Consider the following 22251-nt stretch of genomic DNA (forward strand, 5'->3'; position numbering starts at 1 on the left):
AAGTTCCATCATAGCATCTTCCATTAAACAGAGCAAGTCAGTGCATAGTGCACATTTAGTGAGGAAACACTGGACTGAGCAGTAGTGGTGCTCTTACAATTGAAATATTTATCAATTTTAGCACTTTGTCCTACACTGACATTTGACTTCTGCCTGCAGAAGTGCAGCACTCCAAGGCCCCAGAAAAATGACTAATGGCTTAAATCAAGAGCTAACCAGAGAAATTTAAAGCAATTTAAGATGCCTAACTAGACAGCTCAACTATAAAACAATCACATTCATCTGAGCAGAAATGTTGTCAAGCGCTACAAACGCGCTCTGCGACTGGAAAAAACTTATAAATCCCGAGATCCCAGTGATGTTCAGAGAGAGATGCCCCATCCCAGGTTTCTAACATGAATACCTTGTTGATCATGTTTAATGTGCACTCAAAGACAGCATCGAAGATCTGAGGTATTTCAGCAGTGATGTGTCCCCCCAGCTTGTTGACGATGATGGCCATGGTGCTGAGCACCTCGGGCTCGCGCGCCGCCGGCACGTTCCGCTGGTAATCGATGAGAACTGCATCCAACAACGGAGGAACAAAGTTCTCAGCTACCTGGGTGCAAGAGTGAGCCAGGTTAGAGCAGAGCAGCTGCTGGGCACAGACTCCAGCACAGTCAGCAGCCAAGTTAGTTCCTCCTTCAGTTACAGGTGACACTTCTCCTCAGGAAGTTGAGGTTTCCATCCTCTGTCTCCATCTTACATCTCCTTGTCTCCCTTTATGATTGCTCCCAGCTAAAATCAACTGAAGTGTCTCAAGCACTGCTCAGGCTTACCTCTTCTAATTCCCCTTCCTCCATTATATTTTACACACCTCCTGAAGCAAGTTCCTGTGACCAACAACTGAACACAAAGCAGGGCTCTTCCCAATTCTGCCTTAGAGGTTATTTGTATAAAATCCATCCACTTACCATCTGCGGATCATTGGACCTGCTCACCCAGCCAGAAATTAATTTTAAAGTTTCCCTTTTTACAGTCCTCATACTTCTAATCAAGGGCTGCTTTGTTACCATTTCACCTGGAAAATTTTAAAGCTTCGGTTAATTGTGTGAGGTGCCAAAATACCCCAAATCAAACAAAAAAACCAAAACAAACAAACCCAACCAAAGAAACAAAAAAAAAAACCAAAAAAAAAAAACAGAACAAAACAAACACCATAAAAAGACCCCCACCAAATTAACTTGATATTAACAAACTAGAGAATACTTGATTGTTATATCTGTACGATATTAAAGACTTTGTTTGTCGTTAATCTTTGCCAGTTGTAAAAACATTCTGATGCAATCACAGCAGTTGCTGCTCCAGGGGCTCACCAAGCCCTCAGCCCCAGCAACTGCTCCCTCAGCTTCAGTGTGTCTGGCAATGATGAATCCTGGCCATTAGATCAGCTGAATGAAAAGCCATGGATTTCTGTGCCAGTTCTACCCTGACTTCCGAGCAGCCACTTCAAGGTGAAGCAGCTGTGCAGTTCCCAAGCTGCACTGAACATTCCAGTGGCCAGGTACATGCTGTGCACTGGCCACAAAACTGGCACAGAATTCAGCAAGTGACTCATCTCATCCTGTAATGGGCTACTGCATTCAGCACATTCTGCTGACATGCCACAGGCCCTAGGTTAGCTGGTAAAAGTAAGGAACTAATTGAAAATTCCTCCTGTGATTGCAAGCCTGCTTTACCAGGACTTTCAGGCATCTTCACTCATTACATCTCTGCAAGACAGCCTTGGAGCAGCACACTCTCATCCCAAAGCCTGCTGACATTTTCTGAAGCAATGAACAAGATCCTATTTACAGACAGTCCTTTAATACTGAAAACCAGAGCAAGCTAAAAGAACACAGGCTACCTACACTGCATCTCAGCAAGATGCTTATCAATTCTAATGAGCAGCCCTGGTGCTCTGCATTCTCCTAAACTTGATCATTTATAGAGGTTTCTTCCTCCCTCTAAAGCTGGGAGCTCTTTATTTGAATACAACATCTGTTAACAAGCAAGATTCAAGTGAGCACTTTCAGTCCTTCCCCACTCTCTCAGAGGGTAAAATGAATTTAACTGGGATGTACTCTGGAACCCAAAGGCAGACACTGCTAAACCCCATTTTCAGAGAGAACATGGCATTTCTTACCATTAGCCTGAATAGCTGCAGAAATATTTTCACTTAGGCACTTGTACACATTCAGCATATCTAAATAAATTCTTCCAAGCTGAATCACAAAGGGGTGGCCAACTGCTTTACATGCTCGTACATTGGTTTTCAGAATGCTACCAAGCTGCTTAACTGTCTCAGGATCCTTTAGAATATCAACATTCTGTGAAAAAAATTAGAGTTCATCTTCATTAGTGAACACAACCACCCTTTGGCTTGCAATATAAAAGCCTAAGCTTAAACAATTTATTTTATACACTGCCTTAAAGAACAGATCACTCAAAATTTATGGACTTTTTATAGAGATCCTGCAGTTTATTTCATGGCAACAGAGTCAGGATAAAGCTCCATTTCATTCTGCTTTTCCACAGAATTATTTGCTGCAGTGCTACAAGCATTACTCCAGTTAGAGGAAAAACTAAGGAGATTAGGAAGTTGAAAACAGATAGAAGGGGTCCAATGGAAACACAGTATGTTCTTGGGAGAAGTCAGGTAGGAAAAGTAACTCAAACTTGCTTAAGGTTCAGGCCCTTCATTAGATTAAGTGCAAATGGATTGTCTCTTGTGAAGTGCAAGACTGTTGTTCTTTAATGTGCACAGATAAAAGTATTTTCAGAAGACTGAAAGAAACAGAAGATAAAGTAAGAAAAGATTCTCTTTAAGAGAATGCTGGGAGCAGAAAGGAAGAACAGGGAACAGTATTTTTAGCATTTTAACTTTTCTGTTACCCAAAAGCCAAGTGAAAGGGAGGCAGAAAAAACTACTGAAATGAATTCTGTACAGTAACAGATTGTACTTTAAATCAAATTTAAACAGGTATTTCTTTTGTCATTTAAGTCTCCTCTCCCAAAACAACACCTCCATTGTCACATCAATCTCTCTCAGCCATCATGCAATGCAGTCCAGCCCAAGTCTGTGCACTCAGAGTGAAAATTCAGCCAGGGGAGGGCACGCATTGAGCAGGGTTTTTGAGCTGAGCACAGAACACACTGAAATGGAAGAGCTCACCTTTGTTGCCTGCTGAATGATGCTGTCCCACACCTGGTTGGGCAGCAACATGTACTTTTCTATCAGGTGCTCCTGCACACTCTGGTCTGTCTGTGCCCCAATCATGTATCCAACTGCTTCGTAAAACGTGTGCACCTGAGGGGAGCAGCAACACCACAAACAGCAAGGTCAGAAAGGACTGAGGGAAAGCTCAGCTCCACCAGACATGTTTGAACTGTGCACTGGCTCCCATCAACTCTGGAAGTATCTTCTTCCAGGTGCCAGATCCACTCTGCATGAAGTTTCTGTGCATTCAGTGTGCAGGTGCACACTGCTCCTTTTTTGGAAAAGATTGGATTTTCCATTTTCCCTTTTTGGATTGTTCCTCACTCCCTCCTTCCCAAATACAAGGGCTGTAGGTATAAACTGTTAGAGAAGGATATTGCTCTTTCCCAAAGCAGAATCACCAAGTTAAACAGTGTCTTCTTGAAGACATTCCAGAAATCAAAATTCCAACTAAATGCACTTTAATTCTCCTTCCAAACATTCCAAATGACATCTCAGCTATGCATCTTGATCATGGCATTCATACCCTGCCACTGTCCCTAACAAAAACTGAAGAATATAATTCAACCCTTGCAAAACACCCCCACATTTGAGCAGGAAGGAACTGTGCATTAATCTTCAGGAGTTATCCCCAACCCCAAACAGAACCTACCTGTTGTGGCTGAAGGTCACAGATGATTGTGTTAATATTGTTCAGGATTTCATCAATAAATGGCATGACCTCTCCCACCTGAACCTGGACAAAGTGTCGGCGGCATTTTTGTGCTATTTTTATGAAGGTATCACAAGCCATGTCCTGGACACCATCGTGGGTTTCTAAATGAAATTCAGGTAGTTACTCTTTTGTATCTTTTCCCCTCCACATATAGGCATCTTTTTTTTTTTAATAATTAAAACAGCAAATTAAAAAAGCAGATAATTACCATGCATAAATTCAAACAGCTTGTTGACTACTGTCTTCAAAAATTTCCAGTGAGCTCTCAAAAACCGTGGGTATTGACCTACTATATACATTATATTTGATGCAATAATGGCTTTGTTGTCCTTCCCTCGCTTTTGTTCGCAGAGTCCCAGGAGATCCTACAACACAACAGATTCTTAGGTTTCTCTTCAAGTTTGTCTTGTTCCATCAAAAGCATTACAAGCATAAGCAGCTATATTAAAGGTGGTTGCCCACAATCAAGCTAAAAATCCAAATGAATAAAGACCCAAACAAGTCTGTTAAGACTGGGATGATGCAATCATTTAAGTTTTATCCAAATCCTGATCACTGCTTTAAACTAAGGAATCTCCATTTTAAATTATAACTGAGGATTCCTGCAGGGGGAGTTCAACAAGCCTTACACTACTCAGTACTGGGTGAGTAGCTGATAGATAAAAATACAGACTCCACATAAATAGAAGAAATTAAACTACATCTTCTGTATGACCAAAACCAAAATATTTTGTAAGCTTCTTTGTATGGCTTTTTAAAGTCTGTTAATCTTGTAAAAATATTACCCATATATTAACCAAACTTTGAGTTTGATCAATGAATATACAGATACAGCAAAAGAGCAAGTCTAGTTACAGTCATAGGTTATTTTGCCACTCTGCTGTATTTCATAAGCAATCCCTTTCCATCTCTTCTGCATCCCCAAAGAACACATTTAACCATAAACTAAATTTTATCTGATGCAAAGGCTCCTTGGATCAATGCATTGTTCATCACTAACTTATTCATCACCCCTAAATTCAGGATAGAACATTTCCCATTCATTTGTTCTTCTCCACCAGGGCAGTATTTCTGCAAGTTTGGTTTCTGCAGCACAGCCTGGGGTGTGAGCAGGCTGCTGGCTGTGCCCAGCCTACCTTGATCACTGTGACCAGGAACCTCTTCTCATCCTCCTCGTGCATGGCGCCGCTGATGGAGCCGATGGCCCAGCACAGCGTGTTCAGGTTCTTCCAGGACCACTCTGTCCCATTCACCTGATTGTGGAGCTTCTCAGTCATAATTCTTTCTGTGTCTGCATAGTCCAGATGTGTGAGATAAACTGAAAGAGATCAATGTGGAACCTTTGAAAGCAGCAGCCTGGAGCTCAACTCCATAAACTTCCATAAAAACCCACTGAAGCTCTCAGGTTAAAGTGTCCTGTCTCTTTCCTGAAGTCATTACAGCACAAGGTAATAACTGAGGCAGAAATGTGTTCAAATTATTTTAAAGAAATTCCCAATAAAATTTATTGTCTAAGGGACCTCAGCAAAACATCACATGCAGGTGATGTGAAAAGTCTAAATCAATGCACATCCCACGTGACACCAAGGCAAATTTTTACCAAAAGGCATCTGAACTGATGGCCTGTAGGAATATGGGATTGGCTGCCCATAGGGGACATTATGCAATGTGTCATCCCACACATTTTCTCCAGCTCTGTATTTTACTGCTGGTTGCAATAAGCCACGATTGAAGTGGAGCTGGTGCTCCTGAACAGGTCTAGGTGGAAGATTCAGGTACCACAACTCAGTCACTTGCATCAGCCCCTAATAGGATTAGTGTCTCCAATATAAAACTCTAAATCCCAGCAAGTCAAGAGCAATTTATGGCCAGGTTCAGAAATAGATTTTTACTGTACCACAGAATACTTCCACCACATTCTCCTCCCCTTTCTTTTTCCTTCTCTTATAGGTGACACAACATAAGCAATACAAACCTGACCTGCATCTTCATAGAAATAATCCTGTATTTGGCAAAACAACTGAGACTCAGGATATATAGTAATTGTTTCACAAAACAAAACTGGTTTTCACATTCCACATACAGATGTATTAAAACAATTAATTTAACACTGGCTATACCTATATCCCCAGCAGCCAGGTGAGAATAAAAATGCCCACTACACCACATACACTGCATCTCACAAGCTTTCCAACACACACATTCCTAGTGCACCAACCTCATGCTCAACACTCAGGGTTCCCACCTGCATTTGAGAAACTAAATTTAATATTGAAAGTCTAATGTCCTGAATATCTGACAAGTCTCTCCCTTTGCTCCCTTAAGTTATGATTTGGACTTTCAATATTGTTTCCTGCCTCAAATGTCTCATTATCACTGCAATACCTAAGGACAAGGTTAAGTAGTGAACTACTACTCCATCAGGTTATAATGCCTCAAACAGGAAACTTCAGAGCAGGCACTGCCTCCTCCCCGTGCAGCCTGTGTAGTACTCCTGGCTGATAACCATTCACCCACACAACACTTGAGATGCTGAGATAACACCCTGCAGCACTCTGATGCAGCTGCACAAACCCAGAGCACTCAACAGCAGCCAGTTCACTTACCCAAGGTTTCTCTCATGTTTTTATACAAGTTGATGGAATCCGTGTCCTTCATGAACTCCCGCACCACCTCCCCCTGGTCATTCTCCACCACCAGGACCTCCTCAGGCTTGGCCATGCGGCTCACCATGAGCAATCGAACCTGGGGAAGTGCAAACTCCATCAACCTGTACCACCAGCCCTCTCCCAGCTGCACCAGTGTCCCCAGAGCCCTCTGCCCAGCAGCCTCAGCCACAGACAGCTTATAGCCACCCACACAGAAATGGCAGCTTCTTCCAGTGAGGATAGAGCTGCTGACTTCTCTCTCTCCAATGAACAGAGGAGTACTTAAAGAAACCCCAACCTATGTAATATTTACACTTTCCATAGGTTCAAAATGCTTATGTCATATTAGGGGTCTTTAAAGGACCACTTTTCTCAAACACACGGGTTTTCCTCCAACTCTAACACCCCAAGCCTTTCTGTTTACAGAAACTGCTTAGTACAGATTTATGTTAAAATTAAGCATCTAAAAAAGCTGAAATATCACATTAATTATCTTATTATATATTGGTGTCATCTTAAAGTATTTCCACATTGATTCTATAACTCGAGTTGAATCAACTATCAATTATCTCATCGACTATCTTTATCTAAGGTGAATTTTCTTGTGTCCCTCCTTACAGGAAGTGTAATCTCTACTTCACCAAGAGTGAATCTCCAGAGTGGCCTCCCTTGGGCACGGAGGGATGCCTTACCTTGGACAGCACAGGCAGATAGAGCTGCCTCCTTGGAGGGACATCGAAGTGCTGGCTCCCCGAGAGCAGCGGCGACGCCGACGTGGAGAACGGGCTCTCCCTGTAGAGCTCAGCAGCTAAATGGTTCCAATATTCCAGACAAATCTTGAAAATTTCAGTTTCTTCAACTTCTGATACCAGCAACATGTAATGAAGAGCCTGGAAAAGAGTGGTTTGAACACCCAGTCAGTGAGTGTATCTGCAGATCAAAGCACATGGCTTCAAGGTCAGTTATCCAAATCCTGCCCAAATGCCAAATTAATCTGGGAGTTTGGAACAAGAGGCATTAACACTGCAATGACATCACAGGTCACAGTTGGGACTGGCAGAACAACTCCTAACCAAGGACTCTCATCTCTTATTGTCATTTTCAAAGTGTGTGTTGTGTTTTTAAATCCGAAATAGCCTAAAGACATCTTAGAAATGCCATCACCAAACCAGCCTGTTTGGAAATTATCAAACCCACAGCCTCTGGAGCTCTGCAAGGCATTTTCAGAACCTCAAAAAAGCCTCACCAGCTGCTGCCAGTGATTGCTATTCTCAAGATTATTGCTGCTACTTTGTTCTGGATCCTTTGACCCTGGCATGCTGCTCCTTTGCCTTCAGAGAAGTGATCTACCAGAACATTTCCAACTTCTTTCCTGACAGAACAGCCAGAGCAGGCTGAGCAGGGAAAGCCACTGATGCAATTCTGACAAGCTCAGATAGCAACCAGAGAAACTACAACTACACAGACAAACCTCTTTTGCCTAAGCTTATTATGCAGTCCCTGGTGAAAGATATCAAAGCAATTGCCCATTAGTGAACAAACAGAATGAAATGATAAAGTCTGAAGGTATTTTCATAGATTAAACACTCCAACATTAGGCACTTTGAAAGGTAAAGACCTGATACAGCATCTCCACCTACAGTGTCTCAGGGACTCAGGACAGCCATACATTGGTCTTCACACAGCAATTTCTCTAGGTAATACCACTCAAAATAACTGATGGAGATTCCTCTGCTGGTCTGCAGAGATCCAGTGAATCCATGGAATTATTTCAGCTGCTATATCCAAAGTGCAGGAATTTACAGGTTAGAATGGCACACAACTTTTTAACATCAACCTGTACTTAGGTTCTATTACACCAGAGCTTACAGAAGTTTAATTTGGAAGCATTTTAGGCAGGCACAAGAACTTTGTTAAACATTTCAAGCCTGAAAGTCCTCAGAATCCAGTTGTGTCAATGTCTTTTTACACAGGTCTTCCTGGAACAGCCTCAGTGTAAGTAGAAACTTGAGCCTTGAGCTGTGTGCCCCTGATTCCCAGTTATTTTAAAAGTTTACTGCTTGCAAATTCAGGAATTATCTGGAACTGTTACCAGCTGCTGAGTCCATCCTCTAAATGAGCTACAATAATTTGATATTTGCAGCCAATTTTAATAATATGCCTTTTTTTGTAGAGGGCTACCTCCAGAAGATATTGAGAACAGACTGGAATTCAGATGGACACACTGGATTACAGCTAATCAACCTGCAGAATGCACTTTTCCCTCCCAATATACCTGGTCTCCAGGTTTAAAAATTGGGGTGCTGATTTTCTCCTGATTTTTCTCAGGGCAGTTCCTCAGCCAACAACCTCCACACCTGCACAGGGTTTGATTCTGCACACAGAAAATGGTGCTTCAAGGGGATGTGGAGCAGCTCCCATTGCCTTGGAGTGGAGCAGTAGCAAAAAAGTCACCACAGAACAGTTCAGTCCCAGCAAAATTGATACTCACAACTGAAACAGCACAACTGGAAACCTTAATCTTGGGATTAGGGTTTGCCCTGCTCTACCCCTCAGTGCTTCAGCCTTTCCAATCTTTCATTCTTATCTCCATCTCCAACATTTGCCACAATCCCAGTGGTTTCACTGTCACAGTCACCTGGCAGGGCTCTGCCTTGGCCACACACAGACTTTACTGCATACAAGGTCTCATCCTTGAGGACTACTTAAAGCTCTTCAGCTGGGAAATGGCAAACTGGGCAGGAAGCGACACCAGGCTGGAGGAACTGGCCTGGAGCATGTGCTGGTCCCCAGGGAGCAGCTCTGGGTGCTCAGTGACAACAGGCTGATGAATCCATAGCAACACATCACCTTCATGTGAGAGGTAAACAGGACATGTAAACCCATGGAAAAACAATATATTCATTTACTGTGAAGCACTATTGGACACTTCCATGCAAGTAAGAAGAGGTTCAGACAGAGTTAAGTTTTCAGACACTGCACTGGTAAAGGATCACAAAAGAGAATGCCAATGAAGTATACTAGGAAACAAAACTTTTGAGGGGGTTTTGTATTTCTGACTGTTTTTTTTCTCTTCCCAAATTACAACGATCTAGAAAATTCCATTCCTTTAACAAATTCCACAACCTTTGAGCATGAGAACACACCTGCTGCATTTGTGAACCAGATAAACCAAGCTCCTTACCTCCATTAGTGTTTCCCTCAGATTTAACCTTTTCTCTATAAGTAGACCATGCTCCTTGAGGAACGTGCAGAGGAACAAACTGAGATTCTGAATGAAGTTCTGTTCATCATCTTTTCCATTGGAGTATGCAAGTCGGATGTTGGTATTTAAAGGAAGCATCTAATAAAATAAAATTAAAATAAATCATCAAGAATTTCCCTTTTTATACACAACAGCTACTTTGCATTAAAAAGTGTGTTGCTGTTTGTTTTTTATGAAGAACCTTCAAGATGGACCAACACTGCCAAGAGAGGAAAAGACTGTTACAGAAAACCCCTTCACTCATCCACTTATGATAAAAATACACTGAGGAAGGGACTCATGTACCTGAATCTGAACTGCTCAGAAGGGAATGATCAGATTATACAAATTTGATGTATGGCTTTTAGTGGGAAATGTTTCTATCTGTTCCAAAAATTAACAAGAAACTTGCAGAAGGTAGGTCATTTTAGGTCTTGAGACACACAGTTCACATTTCCCCATGAGACAGCCCAAGGGCTCAAAATATCTCTCAAATTAATCAAATCAATAGAGCAGAAATGCAACGTGATCAAGTTCAGAAAGACACACTTGGCATCTTCTGATCAAGCCACAAACACCACCAAAGAACAATACTTTTCCTAGCAAGAGCTCTATAAGGAACATAAACCTGTCAACTTGCCACAGAAATGGATTTTGTGATATGAAATTCAAAGGGAGATTTCTGATAAACATTTACCTGTTTCAACTGCATCATGGTCAGTGTAAAAAGTGTTACAAACTGTTCTTCATACTGGCTTACACTGACACCTGCAATCTCTGTGAGGCACTTCAAGGAGACATTTCGAAACATGGGAACATTTAAGAACTGGTGAGGGAAGAAAAAAAAATAAAGATCATTACAGAAGTGTTGTGCAGCTTTTCTACAACTTGTATTTAAATTTAAGAGCTGTAATTTTTATTTTTTTGCAAGAATACCTTGTATATTAGTGTGCTGATTAACTTGGTCTCAAATATATATCCCAGAGGAATCCAGTTCAGAAATCGTAGCAAAGTTTCCAAAGTTGCATGGACTAAGGGAGCGTTTTGGGAGTTTTCCTGTAAATGACAATTTGGAGTTTATGGCATTGTGACACTGTTAGGCACAAAGAGGGGAAGTTTGAAAACATCATTAAAGAAATGTGACTTACCATCACAAACTGACACAGCTGAAATATCTGAGAGAATTCATTGCACATGCTGTAAAAAAAAATAATTGAAAACTAAGCATTTCCACACTTCATAAATCAAAATATCCATGCCCACAGGACAGGTCCTTAAGACCCAGGCCCATGGAGGCACTCTAAAGCCACCTGGTTTATCCCCACTTTCATGGTAATAATCCATATTTGAGGTAGCTTGAAGCCTGCAGCTAAATTCTAAGAAAAGAAGGAAATACAATCAATCAATGCTGAATGCTGTGTTAAAAGCATAGGAACCATCAGTCAACAGATGCTACGTGCAGCAAGGTACAAATCCCTGTGTGTACAAAATGAAGTTAGGGATCCCCTGGGAGCAGTGCTTCAAAGAAAAATCAGTAACCCTCTTGGGCTCAGAAATGGAATTACACAGCTGTAGGTGCTCACACAAAGGCCCCAAGCGAGAGCAACTCTTTAGCAGCCAGCACAAAGTCTACTCTGCTCATCAAGGTTTAAACAGATATACTTGCCTGTCTTTCAAATGCTTGGCTTTGACTTGAGTAATCTGGCCACTGGAGAAGTCAAAGACTTCCTCGCTGAGCAGTTTGAGGATGACCATGTTGTTCTGGCAGAGGCTCTCGCTGGTCCTGCTGGCGCCCACGATGTCGCTGATGAACGTGGGCCAGTGCTTGGGCCACTCCTGCTTCAGGATCTGCCAAGGGAGCCAGCCCACGTCACACACACAGCCAAGCACAGACTGCACCCAAAGGCTCACAGTGTTATGAGCTCTGCCTTACCTGAACAAGAATCATATTCAGCTTCCCAATGTACACTTTCTCTTTCTGGAAAAGAGCAGAGAGCAGTCAGGTTTTGCATAACACTCCCCTCCCTCATTCCCCCTGAGAATTCCTCACTTACTTCTACACACGCTGGGTCAGATGAGGTCTTGATAATTAGGCCAACAACATATTTTTTAATACCTGCAGAAGAGGAAGGGATTTATTTTCAGCTATGCCAGATATCACAGATGTAGCAACAAGTATTTCTGAATTCAGATTCTTCATGGTTTTAAACCAGAAACACCTCTAACAGGCCAGACAAGCCTGAGTCCGTGAGCATTATTCTTGTGTGCTACATGGGGAAATGCACCTTTATAATCCTGACAGGATATTTTAGATGTACAAGATGGCTTTACACCAAAACTATCTCAATGAAGCAAAAGACCAAGGATTAGTGTGTCCTTGCAGTATTTTTTAAGTGAACTCCAAGAATAAACAGAACTTCCTAAGTGTGACTCCAGTTGCAATGCCAGCTTTGCTGAAGTGCATGCAAAGCTCTGACACATCACCTGCACTGCAGGCAGAAGTTCAGAGCTGCTCCAGTCTACTCAGGTGATCCATTTTAAGAACAGGAATTCCTATGCACAGCATTTTAAAGTCAGAGCTTAGCAAAGCTTCTCCTGTGAAACCTTACAAGAACAGAACTCAAACCTTCATTCACTAAAACAGCACAATCTGAGTGTGAACCACTGGGCTTTTATAGCACACATGGATGCTGTGAGGCCACCATCTCAGTCAATTCTGCTCTATTGCTTTTTCCTTTTTTTACCTTACACTGGCAATTGGACAATCAGGGACAAACAGTGTGTCAGAACTGTTCATTTTGTTGTCTCTCTCCTACTAATGTTTTTAAATTATTTTAGAGTGTTCAGCTTCACCATAACACCAGAAAAACCCCAATCACTGTGGGGAAGTGACACTGCCCAAAGTTTCATTTTCCACTTAACCCTTAACTGACTCCTAATGCCTAAATCCATGGGAACAATGCTTTCCAAGTGCCAATGTCCATTCTGTACAAAACCAGCCAAATCCAGGAAAAGGCACGCTCAGAGGGCCTGGAGTCACGACCAGGTGAACATTCCAGGAGCTCAGCTCTGACACCACACTTCAAACCAGGCAAGTGTTTTCTTGTCTTAAGGAAGTTTGAGAATTGCTGGGTGCTTTGCTATTCAAATTCATGAACCCAAAAATCTTGTTTCAATCATTTCTCCTCCAAGACAAGTCAGCCGACTCACGCAGACAACGTGCATGTGTTGAAGGCTTCAGAAGCTGTCACTTTCAGAAGAATGACTTCTGCTGAAGGCATAATCCACACCCTCTGTTGTGACTTTCAAAACTTGTCTAAGACTTGACCAAATTTAGTAGGGTCTTTTTTTTTCATTTCAGGCTTAAGCAAGAGGATTAGAAAGGACAATTTATTAACTGCATTCTCGTGAAATCTGGAAAAACCAGATGCAGACTTTGAGCCATCAGGTACACACTAGACAGGAGCTGTTCTGCAGGTAGCTCCAATGGCAAGTGGAACTATCATTCATCACCATCAGTGGGATCAATCCCCTCTGCTCCAGGAGAATGGTCACTATTAAAGCATCACTGTCAGGCATTGGGTGAGAGTAACCACCAAGCATCACAGGCCTGATGTTTCAAACCTAAAACAACCTCTGCTGAAGCATCACAGTAATTCACAAATGAGATATGAAAGCCCCCCCAACAGTATGGAAATGGGTTTGCAGTGCCAGAAACTAAACTGCTATAGCCATCTGCCAAACCACTAAGGGAGGCCTACTGCTGCAACTCTTTGCATTTCAAAATGCAATTAAAAAGTTAATATTGCTTTTAGAGTTCCAGCTGCAGATCCATGGCATTTTCCATCTTGCTGCATCAATGGCACTGTGCTGTTCACTAACAACTCCAATATTGTGCTGCCATTGATCTGGCCCTGAGACCAGCACAGGACAGCAGCTGCTCTGCTACAGTTTCTTTGTTTAAAATACTAAAATAAAAGTAAAAATGGTGACCACTGCTCAAATGACAACTTAAAAAGTTTGCTCCCTTTCACATATTACTCTGCTGGCTCCTGAGATCATCCATCCAGTGAACAAAGTCATATTCTTAATCCCCTAAAAGCAGCAGCTTTCCAATTCTCTAATGCTCCTTTTGGCACAGATGTCATTTTATACTTTTCCAACTTCAAGTGTTCTGGTTCCTGCTCCATATGTAATAGCTCATTTATTTATCATTCCATAGGAAAGAGAATTTGCAGCAGAACAAATATATGTCAAATTTATATTCTGACAAAAATCAACCCAGAGGCTCATGACCATTTTCCATCAGAACATGTCCAAGAGACTGTTCAGGGGCAGTAATGCATGATAAGCTAAAAGCAGCGTGTTTGGGGAACTCCAAAGGAAGTGGAATGTTAGAAAGGAGAGCACAGGACATGCACAAACCCCACAGCCACTGCCTAGAAGGTCTCCTTCCATCACAGAAGCAGCTGAGCGAGTCCTGAAGAGGCAACAGCACAAGAGCCAAGCTCAGGCCTGCACTGAGCCAAGCAGGAAGAGACAGACAGGGCAGGAGAGCAGACCTTCCAATAAAGCAAAACAGAAACCACACCAACCACAACAGCCAGGACACACAAAACGCTCTTCAGAGATTATCTGACCTTGCAACTGCACTGACCTCAGACACCCAAAGGGAGCAGCCCCTGCTCCAGGCCTGGACCAGCCCCACTGCTGGAATTTTCTAGAAAGCAAAGCCTGAGAATTGCTTTTGTACAAAGTCCCATAAAAGGGATGACAGAGCAAGGGCACGAACTTGAGGCCTTGAGGAACATTCCTGGATATCCACCAGATACTGTCATCCTTCTGTGAAAGCTGCTCCTCGACAGAGAGGCAAACATCCATAAAACTGAGCCCTTCCTGGAGGGAAAGTTGTTTTCCCAAGTGACCCAAGCCCTGCAATGCCTCCAGTGGAACTGGGACAGCGAGGAACGTCACATTATGAGTAATTTCTGCAGCCTGAACTTGAGGAAATATCCTCCAGTGTAACCTTTGGAAGTGCTCTAGGAAGCCCTTGCCTCTGCTGCACTCTGTGTACCCTGAGCTGCTGCCCCAGCCCAGCAGAGCAGGTGAATAACCATGGACACAATCAGCAAACACACACCTGCAACAAACCCTGCTGTCCTCAGGCACACAGGCACAGCCTTCTGTGCCATCAGAGCCAAGCCTTTAACAAGTGTCCAAAATTATTCAGCTGGTGCTGCAGGTGCAAGCTCACCCTAATTTACTAAGATTAATAAAGTCTCTGCTTGTATTAAAGAATAACAGGCACAAATGAATCAGGTGGGCAATGTAACTCAGCAAATTAACATTATTTTGCAGTCAAAATTAGAATTTCAAATGCTAAAGCTGAGCTGTCCGCTCTGGGGATGTTTGTATGCAAACACACTTACACTGAACTGTTTAGTCCCAAAATGTAGTCAAAATACCATCTTATTTTTAGTGTTAGAAACAATGCTTTCCTCCACAACCACCTTTATCCCTCAGTGGCGAACTGAATCAATCCATGATCCACAGAAAAGGCACAGAGTTTGTCATCACACACACACAGAACTACCATGCTGTTCATTCATCCCCTCCTCATCACAGAGAAGCAAAGAAGCATCTTCCTCATGAAGCAGGCCAGGGATTTCTCATCACTGCACAGGAAAAGCACCTCTACAGCATCTTCCACTGCCTGAAAAGCTTTACACCCAACTCCAGGACCTTCCTGGAAAACACTGAGCTGCATCCCTGAACACTTTTTCATTTCAGGATGAGCAAAGTTGTACAAGCAATTTGTGTTCCATAATGAAGCAGTGCTTGATCCATTCCAGCCCCAAACACTCCAGACAAGCTCTCTCTGTTCAGGGAACACTATTTCATTTCACAGTGCAGGATTCATGAAACGTATCACTGCACTGGAGACCAAAATCCTTTCTTTCCAGGCAGGTTTTCACACTGCCACAGCAAATCCTTTGGAGACCACAGCACTTGAATCAACTGCCATCCTCTCTGAGCGTTATTAAACAATCAGCTCTAAAGGATATCAGAGTTTAAAGCAATTTAGTAGCACAGCTCAGGAAGCTCAGAACTCAGCCTGAGGATGATGCACCAGAGCCTGGCCAGCAGGCAGGTTCAGCAGTGCCTGGGATGCTCTGGAATCCATCACACCCCAGCCAGCTCCAGTGAAAACCACACAGCATCATCAGTGTCCGTGCAGGAGCCACTCCAAGCACCCTGCCAGGACCAAACCCATCCCCCAGACAGGGCTAACATTGCTGGGGGCTATGACCAAACATCTCTCAAGGCTGAACACGCGGGTCAGGCATCTGATTTAACTGAATTTTACCCCTTCTGTGCCTCAAACCCCACTTTTGTCTACAGAACCAACCAGTTCCCACTGCTAACTCCAAAAGCAAACAAAAAAATCAAAAAAAAATGACCAAAACACTACCACATCAGTATTTTAGAATTGTAAATTGATTGTTTTGCCTGATTGTTGTTTCAGAATTATGGAAATATAAAACTCACTTTTTGTAAGTGCTCACAAACACCACCACCTGAGGAACAGAAAGCTATTTTACAAAACTTAAAAGCCAGCAGGGCCAGAAAAGCTCAAACCCAAAAGCTATTTTAAAACAAAAGAAAAACTCCAGAACAGAGCTTCATGTCAAAAGAATAGATCTGAAGAAAACATGTTTCTCCTTGCATTTGAAATTCAAGGCTGGAAGCTGAAACCCTGCAGCACACAGACAGAAGCAGTAACAAACCTCTGGCTAACCTCCCAGCCCAACAACTCATTCTGATCTACAACTTGCTAAAAACCAAAATAAAAAACCTGTAAGAAAGTTACAGTTCATGCTCTGTAATTAGCAACATTGCTTTATTTCTACCAACAAGTTTCAGGGAAGTCATTTCAAAACATTTTTTTATTCACTGACCATTTAATTCAGATTTGCTCTCGAGTTTAACTCTTAAGCACTGCTGTTGCTACTGTGGTTTCCTCATAAATGCATTTGGTTTCCTCTTCACCAACAGTAAGATTTGTCAGCTGTACTTACTACACAAACCAAGCTGGCATGCAGAAGACATGTTTTATAAATTATGATATAAGGTAAAACTGATTTGAAACCTGCATGGTTTGCTTTGTCACTAAGCATTCCATTGTTCCCTGAGTTTCAGTTTCCTGCACACACATTGCACCAGTTACACTTCAAACAGGAAAATCCTGTCACCCAAAGAATGGCTGGAGTCAAGGAAACCTCAATTTACCCAGCACTGCTATCTCCCAGCTAATCAAGCCACCTGAATGAGCTCTGGAGCAGCTCTTTTGTACCAGCCAGTCTCATCAGCCAAATAAGAAAAATTTAGAAAACTAAAAAACAACTACCACAGACCAGATCAAACTGGATTAGAGATGAAACAGATTCTCCCTCCTACACCACTGAGGCCAAGCTGGATAAAATGCCATGGTACAGAAAATACATTTGGTTCCTCTTCTACCACACAAGTGAAAGCCACTAACCCAGTTTCCCTAGAACAGGATAAAAGTCCATTTCACTATTTTAGTTTGCCTCTGTTAAAGGGAAAACGTTTTCAAAACTGAACAAACAACACACCTTTGTTGTTATAAAGGATTTTTTATTTCCTCTGGAGCTTTCATAGATATATAAGTCAGCAAAAGTAAGAAAAGGACACCTCAAGATGACTGCACACCTGCAGACAGTAACTTTATTTTGCCTTGTAACAAACAGTTATTGCATTTTCTTAGATGGCAGGAGACACCCAACAGCACTGTCACTGCTGGAGATAAAATGTCCCAAAGCACAGCCAGCAGCAACCTCATCCCTCCACCACTGTTCCTCAGCTCTCCTATGCATTAAGAGGATGAATTTTAAGTCTGAATTCCTGAATTACATCCTGCATTTGGCACCTGTTCAGTTCCAAGCTATCCACTCAGGTCCATCCTGTGACATCTGTTCTACATCTCCCTCCACCACTGGGCAATACTCCTGACTCCTTTTCCTCCTGCTCTGCTCCCACAGCCAAAACTGCAGGACAACAACTTCAAAACAATGAAACCAAGTGCTCACAGTCAGGGATGCAACAAAATCTGACTGAGCTGAGACACTCCAGTAACGAAAAGCACAAAGAACAGTTAACTTTAGCCAACTAAGGTGCTCTTTTAGTTTCTCAAAGGGGCACAGCTGTGTCTGAGCCTTAGCTGAAGCTGTTCCCTAGAAACCTCCAACAGCAGCATGAATGGAAACTTCACTTTCAGTTTTACTTTCAAAGGCAGCTACCCTTTGCCAACCCATAGCTGGAAGGGAAGGGGGAAAGTTGAGAAGAGGAACAAGCACAAAAGTGTAAAAGTCTCTCTCTATGCATTTGTTTTCATCAGCACTTCAAATTCTGGTTTAATTTATGCAGTTTCAGGACCTAAGCACTGGCAGTAAAAATGTAAAGTATGTCTCAGCATGGTTAATAAAAGCTCTCAGTAGAACACAGAAATATGGAACTTTTCATTAGCTCCAAGACCAGCTTTTAGTAAAAAGCCAAGTATGGAAGAGTGACAGCATTTAATGTCAAGAACTGGAAGTGGTTGCACTTCATGTTTTGAAGCCCAGGTTGTGATGATGGCAGGCAGCCATGTGAAGCACTAACCCTGCACCACAGGGGTGCCCCCATTTACTGCAGCCAATGCCCAAAGTCAGCAACACTGCAAGCTACAGGGGAGGGAAAGCCATAAACTAAACACAGAATTGATTTACAGACTTGCAGCTTCTTGCACTGATGGGAGACTGGGGCTTACCCTGCCCTGCACCAATTACAGCAATCTGCCTGTTAGACACTTCATTAATTAAACCCAAATGCACAGCACCTCCCTGCCTAATGAGAGAACATCAACAGGTGAGACAGTTCAATTCCTTGGTGTTTCCATTTTACAATCACTGTAACTGCACACAACTTCCAAATAACACCACAAACCCACACAAGGTAACAAGTGGGCCAGAGTCTGCTTGGGGAAGCACACACAGCTTCCAGAGGGTGAGGAAAACAAAACCTCCTGTGCCAAGGACAGGGAATGAAAATCTCTACCCCAATGCCAGTGGCTCACCTCGTATGTTTCAAAACTATCAGTGACACCTTTTCCACAAAGCTGCAGAATTTCAGCTGCTCACAACCCACTGAGATCACTATCACAAAAGTGAAAGATGTGGTTTATCATTCAAGATACCGTAACACATGACAGAATGCTACTTTTAGAGACTGGCAGTGTAAATCTCAGTTAATACACAAAGTTCTGAGGAAAAGACAAAAGTCCCTCCCTACCTTCGCACTGGTTCCTTGGAAGAATCTTCCATCTTGTTTTTATCACATTTTCCAAGATTTGCAGTCCATAATACTGAAATTGGAGAAGAACAACATGTGAGTACATTACTGTAGGACTGACTAACTTGCAGGACTCTCATTCAATCAGACATTCACACTTAACATCTAAGACTTCGAGATTCTTAACTAACATTTTATTAAATATATGTCTAGTCACCCATTTACTGAGGTTTCATGCATCGTATTTTCTAGTTTTGTTCTTGGCTATACTAAGTCCTGCTGTTTGATCATGCTCACACCAGGAGGGGGGGAAAGCAATAATGAAAAGCCCTCTGGCAGACAATTTTGGCTATCTGGAAAAGCAGCAGCCAGATGTGAATTGGTATCACAAATGACTGCTCCTAAGTCTGAGTATTAACACAACCAGGCTCCTAAAAGATTTAGCAGCTTGGATGGTGGCTCAAGCTTCCTACTGTTCCTCTAAGAGCTGCAAAAAAAAAAATCTTTTCTTAGCATCACATGGCCTGACACTGGCACTTTCTAGAGAAATTCTCTCCCAAACTTCACTGGTGTGTTACTTTAGGAACAGCAAGACAACCCACAGGTTTATTTAATTTCAATCCCCACCCCAATATGGCAGCTATTGCTAATATTTAAAGATGAACTTTTGTGCTCAGTCAAAGAACAATAAAAACGTGAATAAACTCTTGGAAATCATTTTACCTTTCAGGAATTCCTTCCTATGTTCTTACCCAAACCATTAACGTTGCAAATGGCCATTCCCTCTGCCCATTTGTCCCTACTGCCAACTCACAGTAACAGGGAAAGAAGTTTGTCATGGTACAACCAAAAAACTTTAATATGTAAAGCCCCATTAGCATGAATAGACAGGAGAGAAAAGGGGATGAGGAGTTTTGCATTTACTTTATCTACAGTGGATTAGGAAGAAAAAAAAAATAAAAAAATCAATGCCTGAAAGGTAAACTCAAGTTTTCACAGTTCCAAGTTTGGCTGAGAATAAGAGTTCCTCTTTAAACTGGTTAGTTGTTACACAAAGTAGGATCATTAGCATTTCCACCAAAGGGATCATCCAGACTTCAGTTTAATTAAAAATACACAATGTAGACTGTCCCAAGCTACATTGTACTGCAAGAGCAGTTTTGCTGTTCTCATCTTAACATAACCTACATCCCTCTGCTTCCCTATCTGACCCCAGTCCCAGGAGATTTCAGGTGCACATCCTGAAGCTGCAAAATATTCTGTCCCCTTCCAAAACCCTGGGCACCAAGAGAAATGATGAATCACAGAAAGTTGGCAGGGTATTTTTATTGCCTCCATGGTCAGCAGCATAAGCTTACCTACTAGATTTTAACCTGAAAAATTGATTTGATTACTTGACATAAAAGCTAAATGAAATCAAGGGGATTTACATGTAGGAAAAGGTGCAAAAATATTCTTAAGCAAAATGCTCCACAGGAATTGATTCCAGCCACTGCTAAAAATTTACAGACACCATCTAAAAGTGATCTAGGCTCATGATACAAAACATACTTACAAAAGCTCCTAACAATGTTGACAGTATGAATTTTTAGATCAGACAGTGCTAACTTTCCTGAAGCACATCTAAACTCTAGTGAAATTTCTATGTTCTACAGGCACATCCATTAATTTTTCAGGTATCAACTAACTAGAAATGCTCATTTTCTCCCAAACTTTTTTCCACAAGTGAACTTATTTAGCTTTTACACCAGAATAGCAAGTCTACTTTCATTTTAACAAACATCAGATGACCAAATGAAACTTAAATGAAAAATCTAACAACTGACTAAGGACAGATCTCACCTTCAATGGCTTTTTCCCTAAGTGAGAATTTCCTGGAGTCAAAGAAAAGGACACACACCACTGGCAATCTGCCACACCTGGCCCTCATTACCTGCTCAAACATCTCATTTGGGTTCATGGACCCTCAGCTGTTCATGCTGCAAAGGTTTCCACTCCTTCTGTGCCTTCAGTTCTGCCCTCTGCAGTGCCATGTTCCCTTCCTCCTCAGGCCCAAAGATCTCCTTTTCCCTGACACTGAAGAGCAGCAGCAATAAAATCCCTGTGCACAACCCTCACCTGCTCATCCTTCTGCCACACCTCACTGCAGCCCCACCATCCTGCAGGGGGCCTCTGGGGTCCTTGCTTTGTTTCATTTATTTGATGGCTCTAATTACTGCAATTTCTCTGACTAATGAGGAACACCACTCCCAATTCAAAGTCCTGCCTTGTATCAACTACTGCAACAGCACATGTGAACACATCTCATCTCTGTGTAACACAGAAGCTTTTCAAAAACTAATTTGCTCTTGGTTTGCTAATTGTCCATCACTAGTAGTTATGAAGATGAGGGACAGGCAACAGCAAAAGACTCAAAAAAATGGCATGGAATGATCCCTGTGGTAGAAATTTCTATGGCACCCTTATTACTTATTTTATGCACCGAATCCCTTTCCCTCCCACCTCCCAAGAAACAAAAAACAATTGATGAACAGAATTCAGTTAAAGGGAATCAAAAGGGTAGACCTTGTGGAGGCCTGCCGTCAAAGCCTAGCTGTGTCAGTTGCACAGGAAGACACCCCTTTTCTTCCTATTACAAGCAATCAACATAATGGAACATTATGATTAATATCAGGTAGTGTTAACAGCTTTAATTAAAGAAAAAATATGATTGCATAAAAGCCAAATGTCATAGTGCATAAATTTAGCACCAAATCATTTGCAATTTATGTAAATTGAAGAATTCTTTACCTGTTGCTTTCTTTCTGTTCCTCTAATCATCTCATTTTTCACAAGACAAATTTGAGTTTTTAAAAATACTGTTGATAAATCAACTTAAACATTAGTAATGTCTGTCAGTATAAAAAGCAAAGTTTACCAGGCAAGCAAACAGGCAAACACTGTTACTTAAAGGTGCTTAAAGGTATTACTTTGAGGAAGTTCTTTAAACTGCTTTCCCCTCAACTTCAGAGAGCAATGAAAAAAAAATATGAACTGCTTCATGAATACCACATGA

The 22251-nt window shown here is 42.0% G+C and overlaps 1 protein-coding gene across 4 annotated transcripts in view; it reads right to left on the reverse strand.

Annotated features, from left to right (window-relative positions):
* XPO1 (exportin 1) overlaps positions 1-22251 on the reverse strand; it is a 34911-nt gene that overhangs the window by 3793 nt on the left and 8867 nt on the right. For all 4 annotated transcript variants that reach the window (XM_064709791.1, XM_064709790.1, XM_064709793.1 and 1 more), the window contains 17 exons: positions 19197-19269; positions 11900-11961; positions 11779-11823; positions 11512-11693; positions 10994-11042; positions 10782-10901; positions 10543-10671; positions 9786-9944; positions 7294-7491; positions 6560-6698; positions 5090-5271; positions 4162-4318; positions 3891-4054; positions 3194-3328; positions 2165-2348; positions 954-1060; positions 404-598 (listed from right to left, as the gene is read on the reverse strand). In XM_064709791.1, the coding sequence (XP_064565861.1) occupies positions 404-598; positions 954-1060; positions 2165-2348; positions 3194-3328; positions 3891-4054; positions 4162-4318; positions 5090-5271; positions 6560-6698; positions 7294-7491; positions 9786-9944; positions 10543-10671; positions 10782-10901; positions 10994-11042; positions 11512-11693; positions 11779-11823; positions 11900-11961; positions 19197-19269 (2280 nt within the window). The remainder of the gene's footprint in view (positions 1-403; positions 599-953; positions 1061-2164; positions 2349-3193; positions 3329-3890; positions 4055-4161; positions 4319-5089; positions 5272-6559; positions 6699-7293; positions 7492-9785; positions 9945-10542; positions 10672-10781; positions 10902-10993; positions 11043-11511; positions 11694-11778; positions 11824-11899; positions 11962-19196; positions 19270-22251) is intronic.

The sequence above is a fragment of the Zonotrichia leucophrys genome, chromosome 3 (assembly GCF_028769735.1).
Source record: "Zonotrichia leucophrys gambelii isolate GWCS_2022_RI chromosome 3, RI_Zleu_2.0, whole genome shotgun sequence".
Classification (NCBI taxonomy): Eukaryota; Metazoa; Chordata; class Aves; order Passeriformes; family Passerellidae; genus Zonotrichia; species Zonotrichia leucophrys.